The following is an 18,326-nucleotide window of genomic DNA, read 5'->3' as shown; positions in this document are numbered from 1 at the left end:
TGAGTTTGAGGAGGCTAAAAGCACATGTCAGCGGGGCTGGTTCGTTCTATAGTTTCCAGGGGAGAAATCTTTTCTTGCCTTTTTGGTTTCTAGCAGCTTGCACATATTCCTTGGCTGATGGCCTCATCCTCTGACCAATGCGTCACAATGTTGTCACATTTTCTCCATGCTGATCCTCCTGTCTCTCTCTTATAGGGACCCTTGCGATTACACTGGGCTCATCCAGGTAACTGAGGATAACCTCTCTGTGCACAGATCCTTTACTTAATCACACTTGCCAAGTCTTTTCTGCCATGTAAGGTAACATTCACAGATTCTGAGATTAGGATGTGGCTCTCTTTATGGGAGGCCATTATTATGACACTGCCCTGTTCATTCAACAAGTTATTGAGCATTTAATACATGCAGGAGTGGAGTTCCCATTGTGGCTCAGCAGAAACAAATCTGACTAGCATCCGTGAGGACACAGGTTTGATCCCTGGCTTGCTCAGTGGGTTAAGGATCCAGTGTTGCTGTGAGCTGTAGTGTAGGTTGCAGACATGGCTTGGATCCCACGTTTCTGTGGCTGTGGTGTAGGCTGGCAGCGATAGCTCTGATTTGACCCCTAGCCTGGGAACCTCCACATGCTGCGAGTGCAGCTCTAAAAAGACAAAACAAAAACCAAAAAACAAAAAGCAAAAAAACAAAACCATGCAGGAGTTCCTTAATGGCTTGGTGGGTTAAGGATCCTGTATTTTCACTGCTGTGGTTGCTACTGTGGCGTGGGTTCGATCCCTGGCATGGGAACTTCTGCAGGCTGCAGGTGTGCCCAAAAAATATATACATTCAGTTAACTGTGCTGGGCTCTGGGAAAGTTACAGGCAACAGCATGCATTTGCAAAATAAATCAGCCAGATTATCTGCTTTCATGGAGCAGGAGGGGAAGACATTAAATAATAATTTCATGGTTATTAATCTTCTTGCACAATTAACTGCAATTGTGATCAGTTCTAGAAGCATGGAGTGCCATGAAAAGAGAGGAATCCTAGGGGACCCAACTTCACTTGGGGCATCAGGGGAAATGTCTTAGAAGACATGACTTCTGATCTGAGCTTTGATGTGGGTGATTAATTAGGTGAAGATGAGGGCCAAGCATGGAAGCCGAGAGACCAACAACTAAAACTTTAAAATTCAAAGCAACTTTTAGAACTTTTCAAATTCCCTAGGGTTACTAGCTTTGCTAAGGAAAGAAAGCTTATTCCTTTTTTCTTTTTGAAGTTTTATTGAAGTAGTATTGATTTACAAACATAAGGTTGTGATAATTTCTGCAGTACAACAAAGTGATTCAGTTATACATGTACCCACATCCATTCTTTTTCAGATTCTTTTCCCATGTAGATTATCAAAGAATATTGGATCGAGTTTTCTGTGCTATACAGCAGGTCTCTGTTGGCCAATCATTCCATATACCACAGTGTACATATAGAATAAAGGATTTTTTTTTTTTTGGTCTTTTTAGGGCCACACTCAGCATATGGAGGTTTCCAGGCTAGGGGTCTAATCGAAGCTGCAGCTGCTGGCCTACGCCATAGCCACAGCAACGCCAGATCTGAGCCACATCTGCAACCTACACCACAGCTCATGGCAACACTGGATCTTTAACCCACTGAGCGATGCCAGGGATCAAACCTGTAACCTCATAGTTCCTAGCTGGATTCATTTTCCGCTGAGCCACAATGGGAATTCTAAGGATATTCTTAAGAGAGAAATAGTTGTCATTCTTCTTTAACTTTTCAAAAGCAGGCAAGAAATATTTCCAAATTTGAGTACTACCTGAGTACCTTCCTTGGAATCATCTGATTTCTTCTACTTATCAGAAGTCAAGGGTAAAACTTAAATTTGCATTATTAGTGTTACTCACTGAAGATTCTTGAGATCTCTATGAGGTTAATGACCCCCAAATAAGACTTCAAACAAGTCCAAGTAGATAAATTCTCCAAGATTCCAAATATGAGCTTATACCAAAGTACAGTTTGGAATGTCTGTCAAACTCTTTGAAATGCTGGGAGAAATGAGTGAACAGTCGACTATGCATCCAAGTACGGTGTTAAATGCTGTTCTCTATTCTGTTAGAGTTTTAAACCTTCAAATCTTCAGGGAGCAATTTAATTTAGTTGCCTCTGATATTTAAAGCCTTTCTGTTTCTGCGATAATTTCTTGTCTAATGACCTTCAAAGAATTTTGTGGAGGCAAAATACATAAGAAGTGGATGGAATCTCATTTAATTTTCACCTTTTTAATTATGGAGAAAAGAATCAGCATCTCCCCCTACATTTTTGGCCCTTTGATCTTCTTTTTCTGTAAACTGAATTTTTTGGTGGCCTTTGCTCTTTTTTAAAATTTTATTTTATAAGAGCTTTTTGAATCATGGAGAAAATAATTCACAGTGTGGCGTATCATGAAAACATTTTCTCAGTTTGCCAGTTGTCTTTTGACCTTGTGTATGGTAGCGTTTTCACTAGTCAGATGTATTCATAGTTCCCTTTGTGACTTCTGGATCATAAATTACAAATAAAATTCTTCTTTTTTTCCTCCTTTTATGGTTCTATTTTTATGATTCAAGCTTTAATTCATTTGGAATTTAATTTCGTAAGGAGTAGATAAGCATCTAGCTTAAATTTTATTCTGAAATGGCTAGTCTTTAATTCCACACATTTACTGAGCAAGTCAGTGTTTTGCCACTGATTTGAAATGCTATATATTTTTTTTATCAAAAACAAGAATCTCAAATGCATTTGGGTCTATTTTTAGACACCATATCTGTTCCATTTTAAGCTTTTAAGCTAAGTTTTCTACATCTAGACAGCTATATTCCCCTGTAATTTATCTCACTGCTCATAATTTCCTGAGATGTTTAAAGAGGAACTTTAGAAATGTTGTCAAGTAAACAACCCCATAACCAACAATTTACTTGAATTTTGATTTCTCATCTGTAAAATTGGGATAATGGAATAACCTTGCAATTGTGTGGGAGGATTTTAGATGATGTATAAGTACTTAGTCCAGCTTTTGGTGTGTTATTGCCATTCAAATTGTATTTGTCAGTTGCCTTTTACTTTTCAGCCCTGATGTGTACCTATTATACAAAGGGGCTTAGTAAATACATAGCATGAAAATAAGAAAATGACTGTCTATGCTTTAAAAGCCTATCAGTTTCCGATAAGACACTTTTGACCCTAGCACCATTTCTGGCCTCAGTTATCAAAGATGTGGTTGTCTTCCAGGCACAGCCATGAGTTTATTAAATGAGATGGTTTGGAAAACTTTATTAAGTCTCTGGATTAAAAATGTACACAAAAAAATCTTCCAAAGATGTAGGCTATTTTCTCTTGGTTGTATGTTTCCTTCAAAAATAACATTTGATTTTCTAATGATTTGCCAAGTCAAAGTGAAGAGCAGCCATAGCTCAAGAAGGAACGTTCCTTAACTTACATATTTGATGATCATGCAAATGGCTTCTTTCTTTTTTAATAGTTGGTTTTCTGCTAGGCTTGGATGTAAGAGAAAATACTCAGTGCTACACAGAGTTAGGGTGGAGAATGGAGGAAGAGCAAGTATAAGTTGGGGAGGTTGACCAGACAACCAAATGAGGAAAGAAACTTAATTTTTTTTTAATTTAGTTCAGGTTTTGAGCTACTGTTTTGATAGAGTTGTCCATAACAGTAGCCTTGGAGGCTCTAATGTAATGATAATGACAGAGCAAGTAATTTCCTTTCCTTGTTTGACACAGAGATTCTGCTAAACTGAGAACGGTTAATTCATTTTAATTTTGCACACACCTGCCACAAAAAAGCCAAGTCATAACACAGATGGATTAAAGAAATTTACTCAAACACAAAACACACACGCACACACACACACACACCACGTTGAACAAAATGAAGCTCCGGATCAGATATTACTTTTCTTGAATAAGAACAAAGGACTAATTGCTTGTTACAGAGAACATTTTGATTTTAAATAGAGGAGACTCTAAACGCCAACCCTCTTGCCAATTTGATCTTACTGCTCATTCACTGATTCCTTTAAAAAGAAAAAAAAAAAAAAAAAAACAAAAACCCACCACTTATTGAACATCTACTTGAGTCCAAGAACTTGGTAGCCTCTGAGAACACGCCTCCAAAATTCATTCAAGTTTGGGGCTTGAATGAATTATAATGAAGTCTAGGCTGTCACAATAGGGCAACAACCCAGAGATGCATTTCTGGGAGAAAACTATGCCTTTGGTCAGAAAGGAAGACTGGAAAGGACAGAATGAATGGATGTCCACGATGAGTCATCTGGAAGATTGTGGCAGGAAAAGCCCAAGTCTAGATAAATGGACCAAGACATCTTAAGGCTTAGGTTTAGTCTGTGAAAAAGATACAGAAGAAAACACAGTGGAAGTACAGACACCAGCAAGTATTGGGAAGCAGTGTAGAGATAAGGAGCATTATGAAGGTACTATGCTCAGAGTTTACAGAAAGAACTGGGTTCAAATGTAAGCCCATCCATTCAGCACACATCTATTGGGCACTTGTAGCATGCCAGCTGCCTGGACCCATAACAGGCAGTGGGGATAGAGAGCTGGCTCAGGTATATTTCCAGCCTAATAATGCATAGTCCAGTGGTCAATCTCAAAGAGAGAGAGAGAGACTTAAACTAATGAGTAAAATACAATATGGAACATGCAATGTGGAACTGTTAGGACATGGAACTGTGGAGACAATGAGGAAGGGAGTCTCATCCTCACTGGAATGGGAGCATAGGTGTGGGATGGTTTCTTGGAAAAGGTGACAACTGAGCTGTATCTTACAAGATGACTCAGGGAAAGGGTATTGCAGGTGTAAGGGGAAATAGAGCAAGGCTGGCAGGTGAGACCCAGCAGGATGTGACCAGAATGATAAGAAGTACTGAGCTGCTGGAGAGAAGTGGATGAAGCAGCTCTTCCAACAACAAGGCTGGGGAGGTAGGGACAGGCTAGCTGATGGAACTCAGATTTTGTCCTCACCTTGATGGATGGCTTTGAGGGATTTAAGCAGGAAAGGGAGCATGGTCAGATGTGCATTTTGGAAACATCCTTTGGGTGCCTGGAGTGGAGGGTTTCAAGGCCGGAGGTAGAGATATCAGATACAAAGTTGCTGCGGGACTTCACCCTAGAAAGGATAAGTCCCTGAATGAGGCAGATGGAACCGGGGATGAGAAGGGGCGGACTAGAAAGAACCATTTAGGTGGGTGAATGGTGGTTTCAGAACTAAGATATGGAATGAAGGAGGGACAGCTGATGTGGGGAAAGACAATAGTCCAGTTTCTGACATGTTATGTTCAAGGTGCCTTTGGGACCTACAGATGAAGATTTCTCCTGGAAGCTGTAAGCACTGACTGAAGCTCTGAGGAGCGTTTTGAGCTTTGTAAGGCTTAATAACAAAAGCCAACATTTTGTGGGTTTATGATGATCAGTCGCCATTCTAAGAATTTTTACTTCTATTAATTTATGTGGTCCTCACATCAGCCCTTGGAGGTAGGCTCTCCTACACTCCCCATTTAACAGATGAAGAAACAGAGGCACAGGAAAGTTAGGTGACATGACTCAAATCACTCAGCAAGCACGTGATAGAGCCAAGATCATTTGCCCCTGTAGGCTGGCATCAGAATCTCTACACTTAGTTGCCAGGCTGTCAGGAGAAAGCCCAGAGGAAGAGGAACTCCAGCTGTGTGGCTCCTGGGGCTTAGGAAGGGAAGGGTAGCTCTCAAAGAGACAGAGTAGTGTGAGAGGGCCAGGAAAGGGCAGAGATGTTTCAGGAAGGGAGGGGCAAGCAGGGTCCAACACAGCAGACAATGGGTAACAGTGTTCTTGGATTTGACATTTAGGAGCTCACTGGTACCCTCACGGAGCAGTGTTTCACCAGAGCGATGGGGCTAGAGGCCAGACTGCAGAGAAGAAGCAATGGGAGGTGAAGCAATGGGAAGTGAAGAAGAGCTCCTGGCTTTTAAAAAGGTAGCTGGATGCTGCTGTGGCGCTAATGCTTTTTAGTACTTAGTACAAGCAAAGCACTGTCCTAAAACTCAAAACCCTGCCTCCCCTACCGCACATAGTGGGCGTACGTGTGTGAGTGTGTGTGTGTGCACGCATGCGTGCGCGCGCGTGTGCACGCACACACACACACTCCTATTAAGTATGCATATACATACGCATAGAGATATATACTGAATGGTTAAATAATCATAACAACCCTATGACGTCTTAGTATTATCTCCATTTTATAGGTGAGGAAACTGAGGCCCAGAGTGATTGAGCGACTTGCTTAAGGAGAGACAGATAGTAAGACGTGCAGCCAAGCTTTGAGCCCAGGTGGTCTGGCTTTAAGATCTGTACTTAGAACCCCATGCTGAACCTCCTCTATTAGAGGCTGGAGAGAAATGTGGTTGTTGCTGGAGAGGAATGGGGGTCCTAGGAGGCCTATTTTTTACATTTAATTTTGGGAATGGGAGAGCTCTGCACAGGTTAATAGGTAACCTCATTTTCTTCTGTGGGTATAGATAACCGCAATGCAGTTTTGCCCAATTAGCATACTGTTAGGAGGAAAACCCATACAAAAGGAGTGAATGCTAAATAGATTGTTTCTAAAACCTCCAGTTTCCTCAGCATTTCTAAGAGGCCTTATGCCTTGGGGACTGGAGACTAGAGACCCAGTAACAGAGTCTGTTAATGAATCCATCAGAAAAGGGGCAGAAATCCAGACGTCAAGGATGATGCTGGGGGTAAGTGGAGACAGCAGACTTTGCTTGTCTGGGAAGTCACCAGATGACAAAGAAAAGGCCAGAAGCAGGAGGAGAGACAATACTTTCAGGCTTGCTGATGGAAGCTTTTGGGCTTGGGCCAGGCTGCAGTAAACAGCTCTCACCCTTCAATGTTCATCAGAAGCTCTGTAGAAGTACAGATGCTGAAGTTTCACCCCAGAAGTGCCGAATTAGATCCCCGGGGGTGGGACTCCACCTACAGTTCTGAAAATGGCTTCACATTCTAAAATAAGCTAAACCCTTTACACTCTCTCTGGTCTATTCCTTTGAGACCAAATAAATCCTCACAAGAGAGGGAATAAAGCACAAACACATTCAGAACAGCCCTTCCCAACTTATCTTTCATTCAACAAATCTTATGGAGCACCTACTACATGCCAGGCACTGCACAGTCCTAGAGATATGATGGTGAGCAAGAAAGACATGGTCCCTGTCCTCAAGTGCCATGAATGAAGGGAAGTGTGGCATGAGAGCTAGAAAGGAGACCTTCAGATGGGTTGTTCAGGAAAAGCCTGTGTGGGGAGGCGGCATTTCAGCAGAAATCGGGAGGAGGAGCAGTAGTGACTGTGCAGAGAACTGGGACAGTTCCAGGCACAGGGTCCAAGGACAAGGCACTGAGGCAGGCAACGCCTGGTGCACCAGACGGGTCAACAGTTACTCCACCTTGAAGACAGGCACCTCCACTCCTTCCTGGGAGAGGCCAAGAGGAGCCTCAGCCTCCTCCACAGAGGTATCTGTTCCTCTTTGCACCCTCTGTTAGAACACTTGTCTCTTCATCATAGTTTGTGTGTAAGTCTGCCTCCCTTGCTAGAATCACTACTTGCATTGAGATTGTCTGCCTCATGTGCTGGAATGTCGTCCTACATAATTCATTCTATATCAATATTTGCTGGCTAAGAAAGAAAAACAATTGTTCTGTAGAAGCTACAGGACTCCAGGCAGGTCCTTCGATCCTCTAGGTCTCGGTAGACTTATTTATAAAATGGGGAAATCCTATCTGTCCTGCAGTTTTGTGATGGCGCCTTACTCAGGGTGCCTAGTAGTAAGGTTGGCATAGAGTAAAGTGCTCAAGAAATATTTGTTGGGGCATAACTGACTGTGAGTGACTATAATTTAACTGGTAATGAGAAAGTTGGGGTCCTTGTGCAAGATTCTTGGATATTAAGCTCTTCATGCTACTTCATTAAAACGGAAACCAAAGCTGTGTTTACTTTCTGACATGAGAACTGGCTACCCTGAACGTGCTTTATAATCTATGCAAACCCAGTGGCGCTGAACAGAGGAGCTTCAGGTCTGAAGTCCGAAGCCCTGGGTTGAGTTCAGGTTCTAGTCACTAAGTATGAGACCTCGAGTCTCAACTGCAAAATAAGTCTGATACTCCCTTCTCCAGGAGGTGAGCTTGGAGCCCCCATCCTGTCAAGTGTGGTTCTGGACTTAGTGACTCGGTTCTAAAGAACAGAGAAAAGGAAAAGGGACGTGGTGTTTTCCCGGTTTCCCCGCTGGAAAGTCACTCTCTAAGGTATCTTTACAATGTTTTGGAAACCGAAAATTTATTCCAAAATGAAAAGCTTATTAAAAAAGCAGAGTTCAGGGACGATAGACAGTAACACCTCTGAAAGCACACGGTGAACTCACAGAGACAGGAGCATCATGATGATGGATGGAAGGGCACTGTCCACTGGACAGAATGAAATTTAATGATTAAAGGATCTTGGAAAATGTTCCATTTCCTATCCATCAATAATCTTTTCCTAAAGCCTACTGCCTCAGAGCTTCAACTGAAAGAGATGCCAGATATTTTATCTGATCAAATTTTTTTTAAAAAACTGAATTCCTGAGGTCAGCTTGTGTGTTCCTCAGATGAACAAAAATTTGTCCCATGTCACTTTCTCATAGGAAGAGTGCAAACTTATTCCTTCCCAAACCCATTTGTGTCAGCTTCCTGGTAGTGTGGATTCCAAAGAAACATGAATCCCACATGCACGCATGCACGCACGCACACCCACGCACTCAGCATCGGAGAGCTTCTGGTTCCTGCAGAAATCGGATTTACTGTGGGGAAAGCTGTTGCAAAGTCTGGCTTGCTTTCCTAAGGCAGCAGGTCTCTTTCCCAGTAGTTTAAATGGGTTGGAGGCCCCAGGGAATCTAGCTCCACTAGCGCACACATTCTGAATATAATTCTCTTTTAATGTGGATCAAAGTGGTGTGAAGTAAGCCGTGAGGATGCCTCTGAGAAGCTGGTAAATGCAGCCTGTCCCTCCAGCTCAGGGGTGGTTAGGAAGGGGGTCTGTTCAAAGCCACAGGGTCTGCTTGGGGACCTGAGAGTGAGGGGACCCAGGAGGGAGCAGCATAAAACTGAGCAGGCTTTAGGCTGCAGCTGGCCCAGCCCGGGCTCATGCACTGGGACATTCTGATCTAAAAATGAGAGGTTGAAAGAGCAACAGGGCACACAGGAAGAAACCACATTCAGTTGTCAGTTGGAGAGCTGTGGTGCCAGAATCATGTTTCTGCACAGGCACACACAGACACACACCGGTGGCAGGCAGTGCCTTGTTTTGTGTGCAAACGAGAGGAAGAATGATATAAATAATCCCCCCGAAGTAGGTAACACAAAACCATCTGGGTGGGCTTTACAACACAGTCTGCAGTTTTCTTTTTCCTCTCGTCTCCCCTCACCTCCCCTGCTCTCTGCTTTCTCTCTGTCTTGTTCTCCTCTTCCCTCTGCTCCCCCTTCTTTCCCCATCCTCCTGTCGCCAGCTGAACATGGCAGATTGTTTCTTGCTTCAATTTGGATGGAGTTTGTCATTTTGGGGGCACATGGTAGAGAAGGACATGAAGATGTGGCTAAAGGACTGGCAAGATGGGAGCCAGAATTTCAGCTTTGCTGTAAATGATGAGCAGGCCTCACTGTGTTCCCTACATGCCATCCCACCTTTCACTTTTGGCCCCACTCAAGTCAGGTACCTGTGGCTCTACACTGTGGGGCTCCCCCCCGAAAACCCCTGCAACAGAGAGGCCCCTTTGTCCCTCCAACCCGTGCATGCATGTCACAGGGATGATGGCTTGCATCACACTGTATTTCACCAGACTCTGAAATGCACGAACAGCAGCAGGACATTGCAGGTGTAAAATCCCGCTTGTGAGGAACTATCTGTCCCAGGAGCTGTGATTCTACTCAAGGTAGCAATACCCCAGGGCATCAGTGAGGCTAGAGCACAGTGGTAAGAACTTCAGCTTTAAGGACAAACAGACTTGGGACTGAAGGCTCTCCTTGCCACTTGTTAAGCTGTGAAACCCAGGCAGACCCCTTTATCTTCTCCTAGCCTCAGTTCCTCATCTGCAAAATAAACACACCCTCCAAGAGCACTGCTAAATGAGATCAGGTGTATAAAGGGCAGTGCCGGGTACAATATCCATATACCGAGCGTGCTCTTGACACGATGGAGGCCTTAAAGATGGGCAAGATGCAGACCTGCTGCCCAATATACTTACATTCTAATAAGGAAATCTATGTAAACTTAATATCTCTGCGCATTCCTCATCTATGACGTGTGGACAACAACAAGACCTACTGCATAAGATTAAATGATTAATAGATACAAAGCCTTCAGAATAGTACTGGCACATTGCAGTACTTGAAAAGATATTTTACGCTGAAGGTAGAGAGGAGAGTTAAAATTTTGGTGGTGAGGATTAGGAGCTATTTTACAAAGAAGGTGATGATGCGATGAGCTTGAAGGACGGGCTTGGTGTTGACTGGGTATCCTGGATGGAAGGAATGACTAAGAACAAAGGTATACAGGTGCGAAGGTTGAGGTGGGCTCAGGGTGAGCCAATTATTCCTTTTTGGCTACTGCAAGGGATGTGCAAGGATAATGGCAGATGTCCAGGAAGGCTTTTGGAAAATCCTAAAATGTCAAGTGAAAACATGTACTTAACTGTGTAGGCAACGTGGCGATGATAAGCCGGGGAAGGATGTGATCGAGATATTCCATGGGAAAATTAGTGTGGCCAGGAAGTAAGGAAAATCAGAATTTCCATCAGCAATTCCAATGAGAGACCAGCGGCATTTCATTTACTCATCAACAAATATTTCTTTGCTAGACACTGGGTGTATAGAAAAGAAGGAGACGGGATCTGTCCTCCTGGAGGCTATAGCCTAGTGGGAGAGACAAACAATCACGTAGGTATTTAATTAATTAATTTATTTTCTTTTTAAGGCCACACCTGCAGCATATGGAAGTTTCCAGGTTAGGGGTCGAATCGGAACTGCATCTGCAGTCACAGCAACCCCGGACTGGAGCCACATCTGCGACCTACACTGCAGCTTGTGGCAACGCTGGATCTTTAACCCAATGAGTGAGGCCAGGGATCAAACCCGCATCCACATGGATACTAGCTGGGTTCTTAACCCACCGAGCCACAGTGGGAACACCATTTAAAATGGGCAAGTTCAAAGAAAGAACCTACAGGAGCTTTGATGGGAGGGGGAGGTAAAAGGGGTCAGGACGGCTTCCTCATCCCTCAGGCAAAGGGGTGGGGGTGGCATGACAAGACCATATTTATCTTCTAGAAAGCTATTTCTGGCATCTGTGTGGCAAATTCATTGGACAGAGGATAGGAGTGGATTTGGTTGGACTAGCTGGGAAGCCACAGCAGGAGTCATATCAACAGATGATTATGTGACAACTTCATGCAATGACACCATCGCTTGCCAAAACACGGATGAATCTCATGGACAAAAGAAACCAGACACTAAGAAGAACAGACTGTGTTATTACATGTATATGATATGAAAGAACAGAACTTTATACAAATGAACCAGTCTGTGGTGGTGGATTTCAGAATAGCGGCTACATTGTGGGGGCGGCAGTTATTGACTGGGAAGGGCAGGGTCACCAGGAGGCTTCAGGCAGCCTGGAAATTCTGTCTGTATCTTTACTAATTCGCACCTGCTTTATAGGTATGATTTGTGTGCCATGGGAATGAAATGAAGGTCTGGTTTGTATCATTTAAAAAATTGCAACAAACACCTTCTGCAGCTCCATACCAAAAAAACAAACAATCCCATCAACAAATGGGCAGAAGATCTAAACAGACAGTTCTCCAAAGAAGACATAAGGATGGCCAAAAAACACATGAAAAGATGTTCAACATCACTCATTATTAGAGAAATGAAAATCAAAACCACTAGGAGGTACCACCTAACACCAGCCAGAAGGGCCATCATCCAAAAGTCTACAAATAATAAGTGCTGGCGAGGGTGTGGAGAAAAAGCAACCCTAGTACACTGTTGGTGGGATCCTAAATTGGTGCAACCACTGTGGAAAACAGGACGGAGAGGCCTCAGAAAACTAAAAATAGAACTACCATCTGATCCAGCAATCCCACTCCTGGGCATCTATCCAGAGAAAACCATGACTCGTAAAGACACATGTACTCTGATGTTCACTGCAGCACTCTTCTCAATAGCCAAGACATGGAAACAACCTAAATGTCCATGGACAGAGGAGTGGATCAAGAAGATGTGGTACATATACACAATGGAATAGTACTCAGCCATTAAAAGGAATGAAATACCAGCATTTTTAGCAACATGGATGGACCTATAAATTATCATGCAAAATGAAGTCAGCCATACAACGAGACACCAACATCAAATGCTTTCACTGACATGTGGAATCTGAAAAAAGGACAGACTGAACTTCTTTGCAGAACAGATGCTGACTCACAGACATTGAAAAACTTATGGTCTGTGGAGGAGACAGTTTGGGGGTGGGGGGATGTGCTTGGGTTGTGGGATGGAAATCCTGTGAAACTGGATTGTGATGATCGTTATACAACTACAGATGTGATAAATTCATCTGAGTAATAAAAAAATAAATAAAAATTAAAAATTGCAAAATATAATGTGAAAGGGGAAAAGCAGGATTAAAAAGTATATACAGCATTATATATATAAAAAATTAATATAAGAATAATCTCAAATAAATTAACATAAGGATAACTCATTTAAAACTTACAATGTCCACTATTTTAATACAAATTAGATCTTTAGTATTAATATTGGTTATTTCAGGCGGGGGGATTTCAGCTGATTGCTGTGAAGGGGCACATGCTGAGGGCATTTCCAGAAACACTGACACAAGGGTTAAGAGACCAATAAATGACTCTGAACCAAGAACAGTGTTGTGAATCCCAGTTCTGGTCTCTCCCAAGGGGGTGAGTTTCAGCAAGTTCTGTGACCTTTTTAACGCTCATTTTCCTCAGTCTTTAAAAAAAGGTAGTAATGGCACCTCCACACCAGGGCTATTTGAGGGACTAAAGATGAAGCGTAAGCATGGGGAAGGCTCTGAAGACATCCGTGACTGCTGTTCAAGGAGGTCTTAGAGGCAGAAGGGGTGAAGGCATCCACACCTGCAGCCAACTGCCCCTTCTTTTCTGGGTCATCTGGAGAGATGGCGGTTGGCCTTGGGGACTTGAGGAGGAGGGTGAAGGGAGCTGACCTGGGAGCAGGCCCAGCTAGGTGGACGCTGAACCCTCCTGAGATGAGGTCCTCTGGCTCCCTCCCGGCAGGAAGGAGTGTGGGAATCTTCCCCAGTCAGGAAGTGAGAAGCAGGGGGGGAGGGGAGGACAGGGAAGGGCTATTTCAACTCCACAGAGGAGAAAAGTAAAGAATGTCATTTTAAACGGCATGGTTTTTTTTTTTTTTTTTTTTTTTTTTTTTTTTTTTTTTTTTAGTTATTGCCTCTGGGGAATATTTATTTTTTTTTTTTTTTTTTTTTAATTTTATTTTCCCACTGTACAGCAAGGGGGTCAGGTTATCCTTACATGTATACATTACAATTACAGTTTTTCCCCCACCATTTCTTCTGTTGCAACATGAGTATCTAGACATAGTTCTCAATGCTATTCAGCGGGATCTCCTTGTAAATCTATTCTAAGTTGTGTCTGATAAGCCCAAGCTCCCGATCCCTCCCACTCCCTCCCCCTCCCATCAGGCAACCACAAGTCTCTTCTCCAAGTCCATGATTGATTTTCTTTTCTGAGGAGATGTTCATTTGTGCTGGATATTAGATTCCAGTTATAAGTGATGTCATATGGTATTTGTCTTTGTCTTTCTGGCTCATTTCACTCAGTATGAGATTCTCTAGTTCCATCCATGTTGCTGCAAATGGCATGATGTCATCCTTTTTTATGGCTGAGTAGTATTCCATCGTGTATATATACCACATCTTCCGAATCCAATCCTCTGTCGATGGACATTTGGATTGTTTCCATGTCCTGGCTATTGTGAATAGTGCTGCAATGAACATGCGGGTGCATGTGTCTCTTTTAAGTAGAGCTTTGTCCGGATAGATGCCCAAGAGTGGGATTGCAGGGTCATATGGAAGTTCTATGTATAGATTTCTAAGGTATCTCCAAACTGTTCTCCATAGTGGCTGTACCAGTTTACATTCCCACCAACAGTGCAGGAGGGTTCCCTTTTCTCCACAGCCCCTCCAGCACTTGTTATTTGTGGATTTATTAATGATGGCCATTCTGACTGGTGTGAGGTGGTATCTCATGGTAGTTTTGATTTGCATTTCTCTTATAATCAGCGATGTTGAGCATTTTTTCATGTGTTTGTTGGCCATCTGTATATCTTCCTTGGAGAAATGTCTATTCAGGTCTTTTGCCCATTTTTCCATTGATTGATTGGTTTTTTTGCTGTTGAGTTGTATAAGTTGCTTGTATATTCTAGAGATTAAGCCCTTGTCAGTTGCATCATTTGAAACTATTTTCTCCCATTCTGTAAGTTGTCTTTTTGTTTTCTTTTGGGTTTCCTTTGCTGTGCAAAAGCTTTTCAGTTTGATGAGGTCCCATGGGTTTATTTTTGCTCTAATTTCTATTGCTTTGGGAGACTGACCTGAGAAAATATTCATGATGTTGATGTCAGAGAGTGTTTTGCCTATGTTTTCTTCTAGGAGTTTGATGGTGTCCTGTCGTATATTTAAGTCTTTCAGCCATTTGGAGTTTATTTTTGTGCATGGTGTGAGGGTGTGTTCTAGTTTCATTGCTTTGCATACAGCTGTCCAGGTTTCCCAGCAATACTTGCTGAATAGACTTTCCTTTTCCCATTTGATGTTCTTGCCTCCCTTGTCAAAGATTAATTGACCATAGGTGTCAGGGTTAATTTCCAGATTCTCTATTCTGTTCCATTGGTCTGTCTGTCTGTTTTGATACCAGTACCACACTGTTTTGATGACTGTGGCTTTGTAGTATTTCTTGAAGTCTGGGAGAGTGATGCCTCCTGCTTGGTTTTTGTTTCTCAGGATTGCTTTGGCGATTCTCGGTCTTTTGTGGTTCCATATAAATGTTTGGATTGTTTGTTCTAGTTCTGTGAAAAATGTCATGGGTAATTTGATAGGGATTGCATTGAATCTGTAGATTGCTTTGGGTAGGATGGCCATTTTCACAATATTGATTTTTCCAATCCAGGAACATGGAATATCTTTCCATTTTTTTACATCTTCTTTGATTTCTTTGATTAAGGTTTTATAGTTCTCGGCATATAGGTCCTTTACCTCTTTGGTTAGGTGTATTCCGAGGTATTTGATTTTGTGAGGTACAATTTTAAAAGGTATCGTATTTTTGTATTCCTTTTCTAATGCTTCATTGCTGGTATACAGAAATGCAACTGACTTCTGAATGTTAATCTTATATCCTGCCACTTTGCTGAATTTATTAAACGGCATGGTTTAAAAGTTGAACATTTTGGGACTAAGCATAGCTGTGAGTGTGAAAATATATAAAATGATGCTATTTCAGGAAACCACAAAAACCCCTCTCACTTGACTTTGTACTTAAGAGTCATGTTTCTTCCGTACACTGTCAAACAGTGAATATGATAATGCTAAATTCATATGCTATTTGAAAGTATGGATAAAACGTTTTTAAAACTGAAACGAACTCTTCTAGAAACCAGTGAAGCCCATAGCTTCTCAGAGTAGAATTGGCACCTGTGCATCTCTTTCTTCCTGCTCAAAGAGACAGGCCCATGATATTCAACCCTGCCAGTCATAAACATCGTGTTCACTGGTTATGCCAAAAAGTGTTACACTGACTTTATTTCAAAATTTAAAAAAAAATTACAAATGAAACAAAAACCTGTTGTGTTACATACAGAAAAACTACAGTTCTGGGTAAGGGGGCTTCGAGTTTTATTATTTATTTTATATTATATTTTCAAGGAAAATTGCTGAAAATCTTTATTTTGAGAACTAACTGGATGTAATATACTCTCGTTCAGAGTGTGAGCAGGAAATTATGTCAACATTTGCCTGTTTCTGCCTGCATTGCATTAAAAACTGCCCAACATGATATAATGCACACAGGGTTTTCTGAACACCTACCTCTGAATAATAATGCTATTGGTAAGAATTATATTAGCTACCATTTTTACTACTACTTACTTATGTAGCAGGTATTGTGCTAAGCATATTATATGTATGGTTCACCTTCTTCCCCCAACCAGTCTATGAGGGAGGTATTTTATTAACCCCATTTTATAGGTGAGAACAAACTTCCCTAGGGTGACCAGCTGCCCACGTTTTTCAAGGATGTGGCACTTCCAGTGCTTATACCAAGAAAGTCCTGAGCAAACTGGAGGCCTTGGTCACTCCATAAAAGTAACCTGCTAGATTTTTAAGTGGTAGAGAGGGACTTAACCTCGTTTCTCCTTGGCTGGTCAGACTTTCTAGTGCTGCCAGCCCAGCTCTAGATTACGGTCTAAAATCAACAGCAAAGACATTCTTTGGCAGCATGTGGAAAGGATCGAAGTTAAAATGTGGAAATATGATTCCAGGCGACGTAATGGAAAATAACACTTGCCTGTCACTGTCCCCAAACCACAGAACAGGTGAAGCTGAGCCTCCCTCTACAACCTTTCCAAAGGGCTTGCATGTCACCACCACCGGACATTCAGAGTGAGAAACCACTCACCTTGGGAAGGGGATAGAGGTGACACAATGGTTGGCCAGGGTCCTGTTTACAAAACTTCAGGGTGTGACACACCACATCAGCATTCAGTTTTGCTTCAAGCCTGGAGGGAAATGGGGGCGAAACAAAGGCTATTTAAAAGCTCTCAGGCATTAGGCAAGAGAAGCTATATCAAAAGAAGGGAAATCCACAGAACGGATGTGAGCATGGCCTATGAGTCTAGTCCCAGGTAGATGCTGGATCAGAATGATTTCCTGCCACTTGCTCTCTCCAGTTTTTCGAACAAGGTCCTGGGGGCAGGGAGAGGGCGCCCAGGGCCCTGAGCAGTGGGACAGCCTCTCAAAGGGCACCGACATTCTTTCGAAGCTACGAATAAAACTGAAAAAGGAAAAATGGCCAGAGGTGTAATTTGATAAGAACAATAAAGTTTGCTGAAACTTATAGCAAAAAATCTTTATGATAGAGCTTCAAACACCTAAAATTATTTTCCTAGACACAACCTAAAGCATCTCTTTTCCTTTTAAAGTAAATATATTTCTTTACCTTTGACTTTTCCCCAGGGAATGGTGTAAGGACAGTGTTCTTTGAACATTTTAGTTTATATCTAGGTTTGAAGGGGCTAAAACAAACCTTGCATATTCTTTTTCTACCTGGCATCCCTACACTCTTCCTAAACCAAGAAGAATGAGTGTAATGTGCTGCTTCAAATGAAGGAACAAGTCATGTGTGGACTTTTGGCAACTTTTCCAAGTAAATTATTGATTCGAATGCAAACCAAAACAGCAAAAACAAAGAATCCAGAAACAGGTAGGTAATACCTAGAGATTAATCTTGCACAGATTCTAGAAGCTATGGGTTTCTTCCCAGCTCAGATGATCACTTAACTGTGGGGGTGGGTTCCTGGCAACTGGTTTCATACTTCATGTCTTCCGGCCAGCTGACTGGAACTCATTAAACTGCATTTGACTAGGACCAATCTGATTCTCTCTTAGGGAAATTTGGAACTTCATTCTGGGCTGTTCCAAGGACAGCAGGAGCTAGGCTGACTGGGGACTGTAGTGTCATTTCCTGCCATGTGGATAAAGCACTTGGACAGCTAAGTTCAAGGGGTAAACACAACGTGTGCAGACTGTGATCCTGATGGCTTCCCAGTCCGGGTTCCAGTCTCTGGTCTGAGGCCTGGATATTTTCACGCCTTTAAATTCCATGATATGCTCTGGTTCCCTCACAATAAACAAATCTACTCCACCCTCCTCCACCGCTGCCAACTATTACAACAACTATTTCCACACCGACTACAATCACTACCATCTTTCTTCTCACCCTGACCCTTCTCCTCCTCCCCTTCGTCCTTCCACTTGATAAGCAAAGACAATTTGTTTCTTTTCTATTTATTTACTGAAGGCAGTCACAGCCTAAACATGGGCCAACCCTTGAGAACCACCACTCCGCTTGGTGATGCTTGGCCCCTGTGACTAGGACTTAGATACAAATCATGGATCTGCTCCCTGACTTCATTCCTGTTT

The 18,326-nt window shown here is 42.5% G+C and overlaps 1 protein-coding gene across 3 annotated transcripts in view; it reads right to left on the bottom strand.

Annotated features, from left to right (window-relative positions):
* AOAH (acyloxyacyl hydrolase) overlaps window positions 1–18,326 on the bottom strand; it is a 183,060-nt gene that overhangs the window by 119,130 nt on the left and 45,604 nt on the right. For all 3 annotated transcript variants that reach the window (XM_013985718.2, XM_021079244.1, XM_021079245.1), the window contains one exon: window positions 16,804–16,903. In XM_013985718.2, the coding sequence (XP_013841172.1) occupies window positions 16,804–16,903 (100 nt within the window). The remainder of the gene's footprint in view (window positions 1–16,803; window positions 16,904–18,326) is intronic.

Source organism: Sus scrofa, chromosome 18, assembly GCF_000003025.6.
Source record: "Sus scrofa isolate TJ Tabasco breed Duroc chromosome 18, Sscrofa11.1, whole genome shotgun sequence".
NCBI lineage: Eukaryota > Metazoa > Chordata > Mammalia > Artiodactyla > Suidae > Sus > Sus scrofa.
The sequence above is the reverse complement of the archived record's forward strand: the minus strand, read 5'-3'. Positions and strand labels throughout refer to the sequence as shown.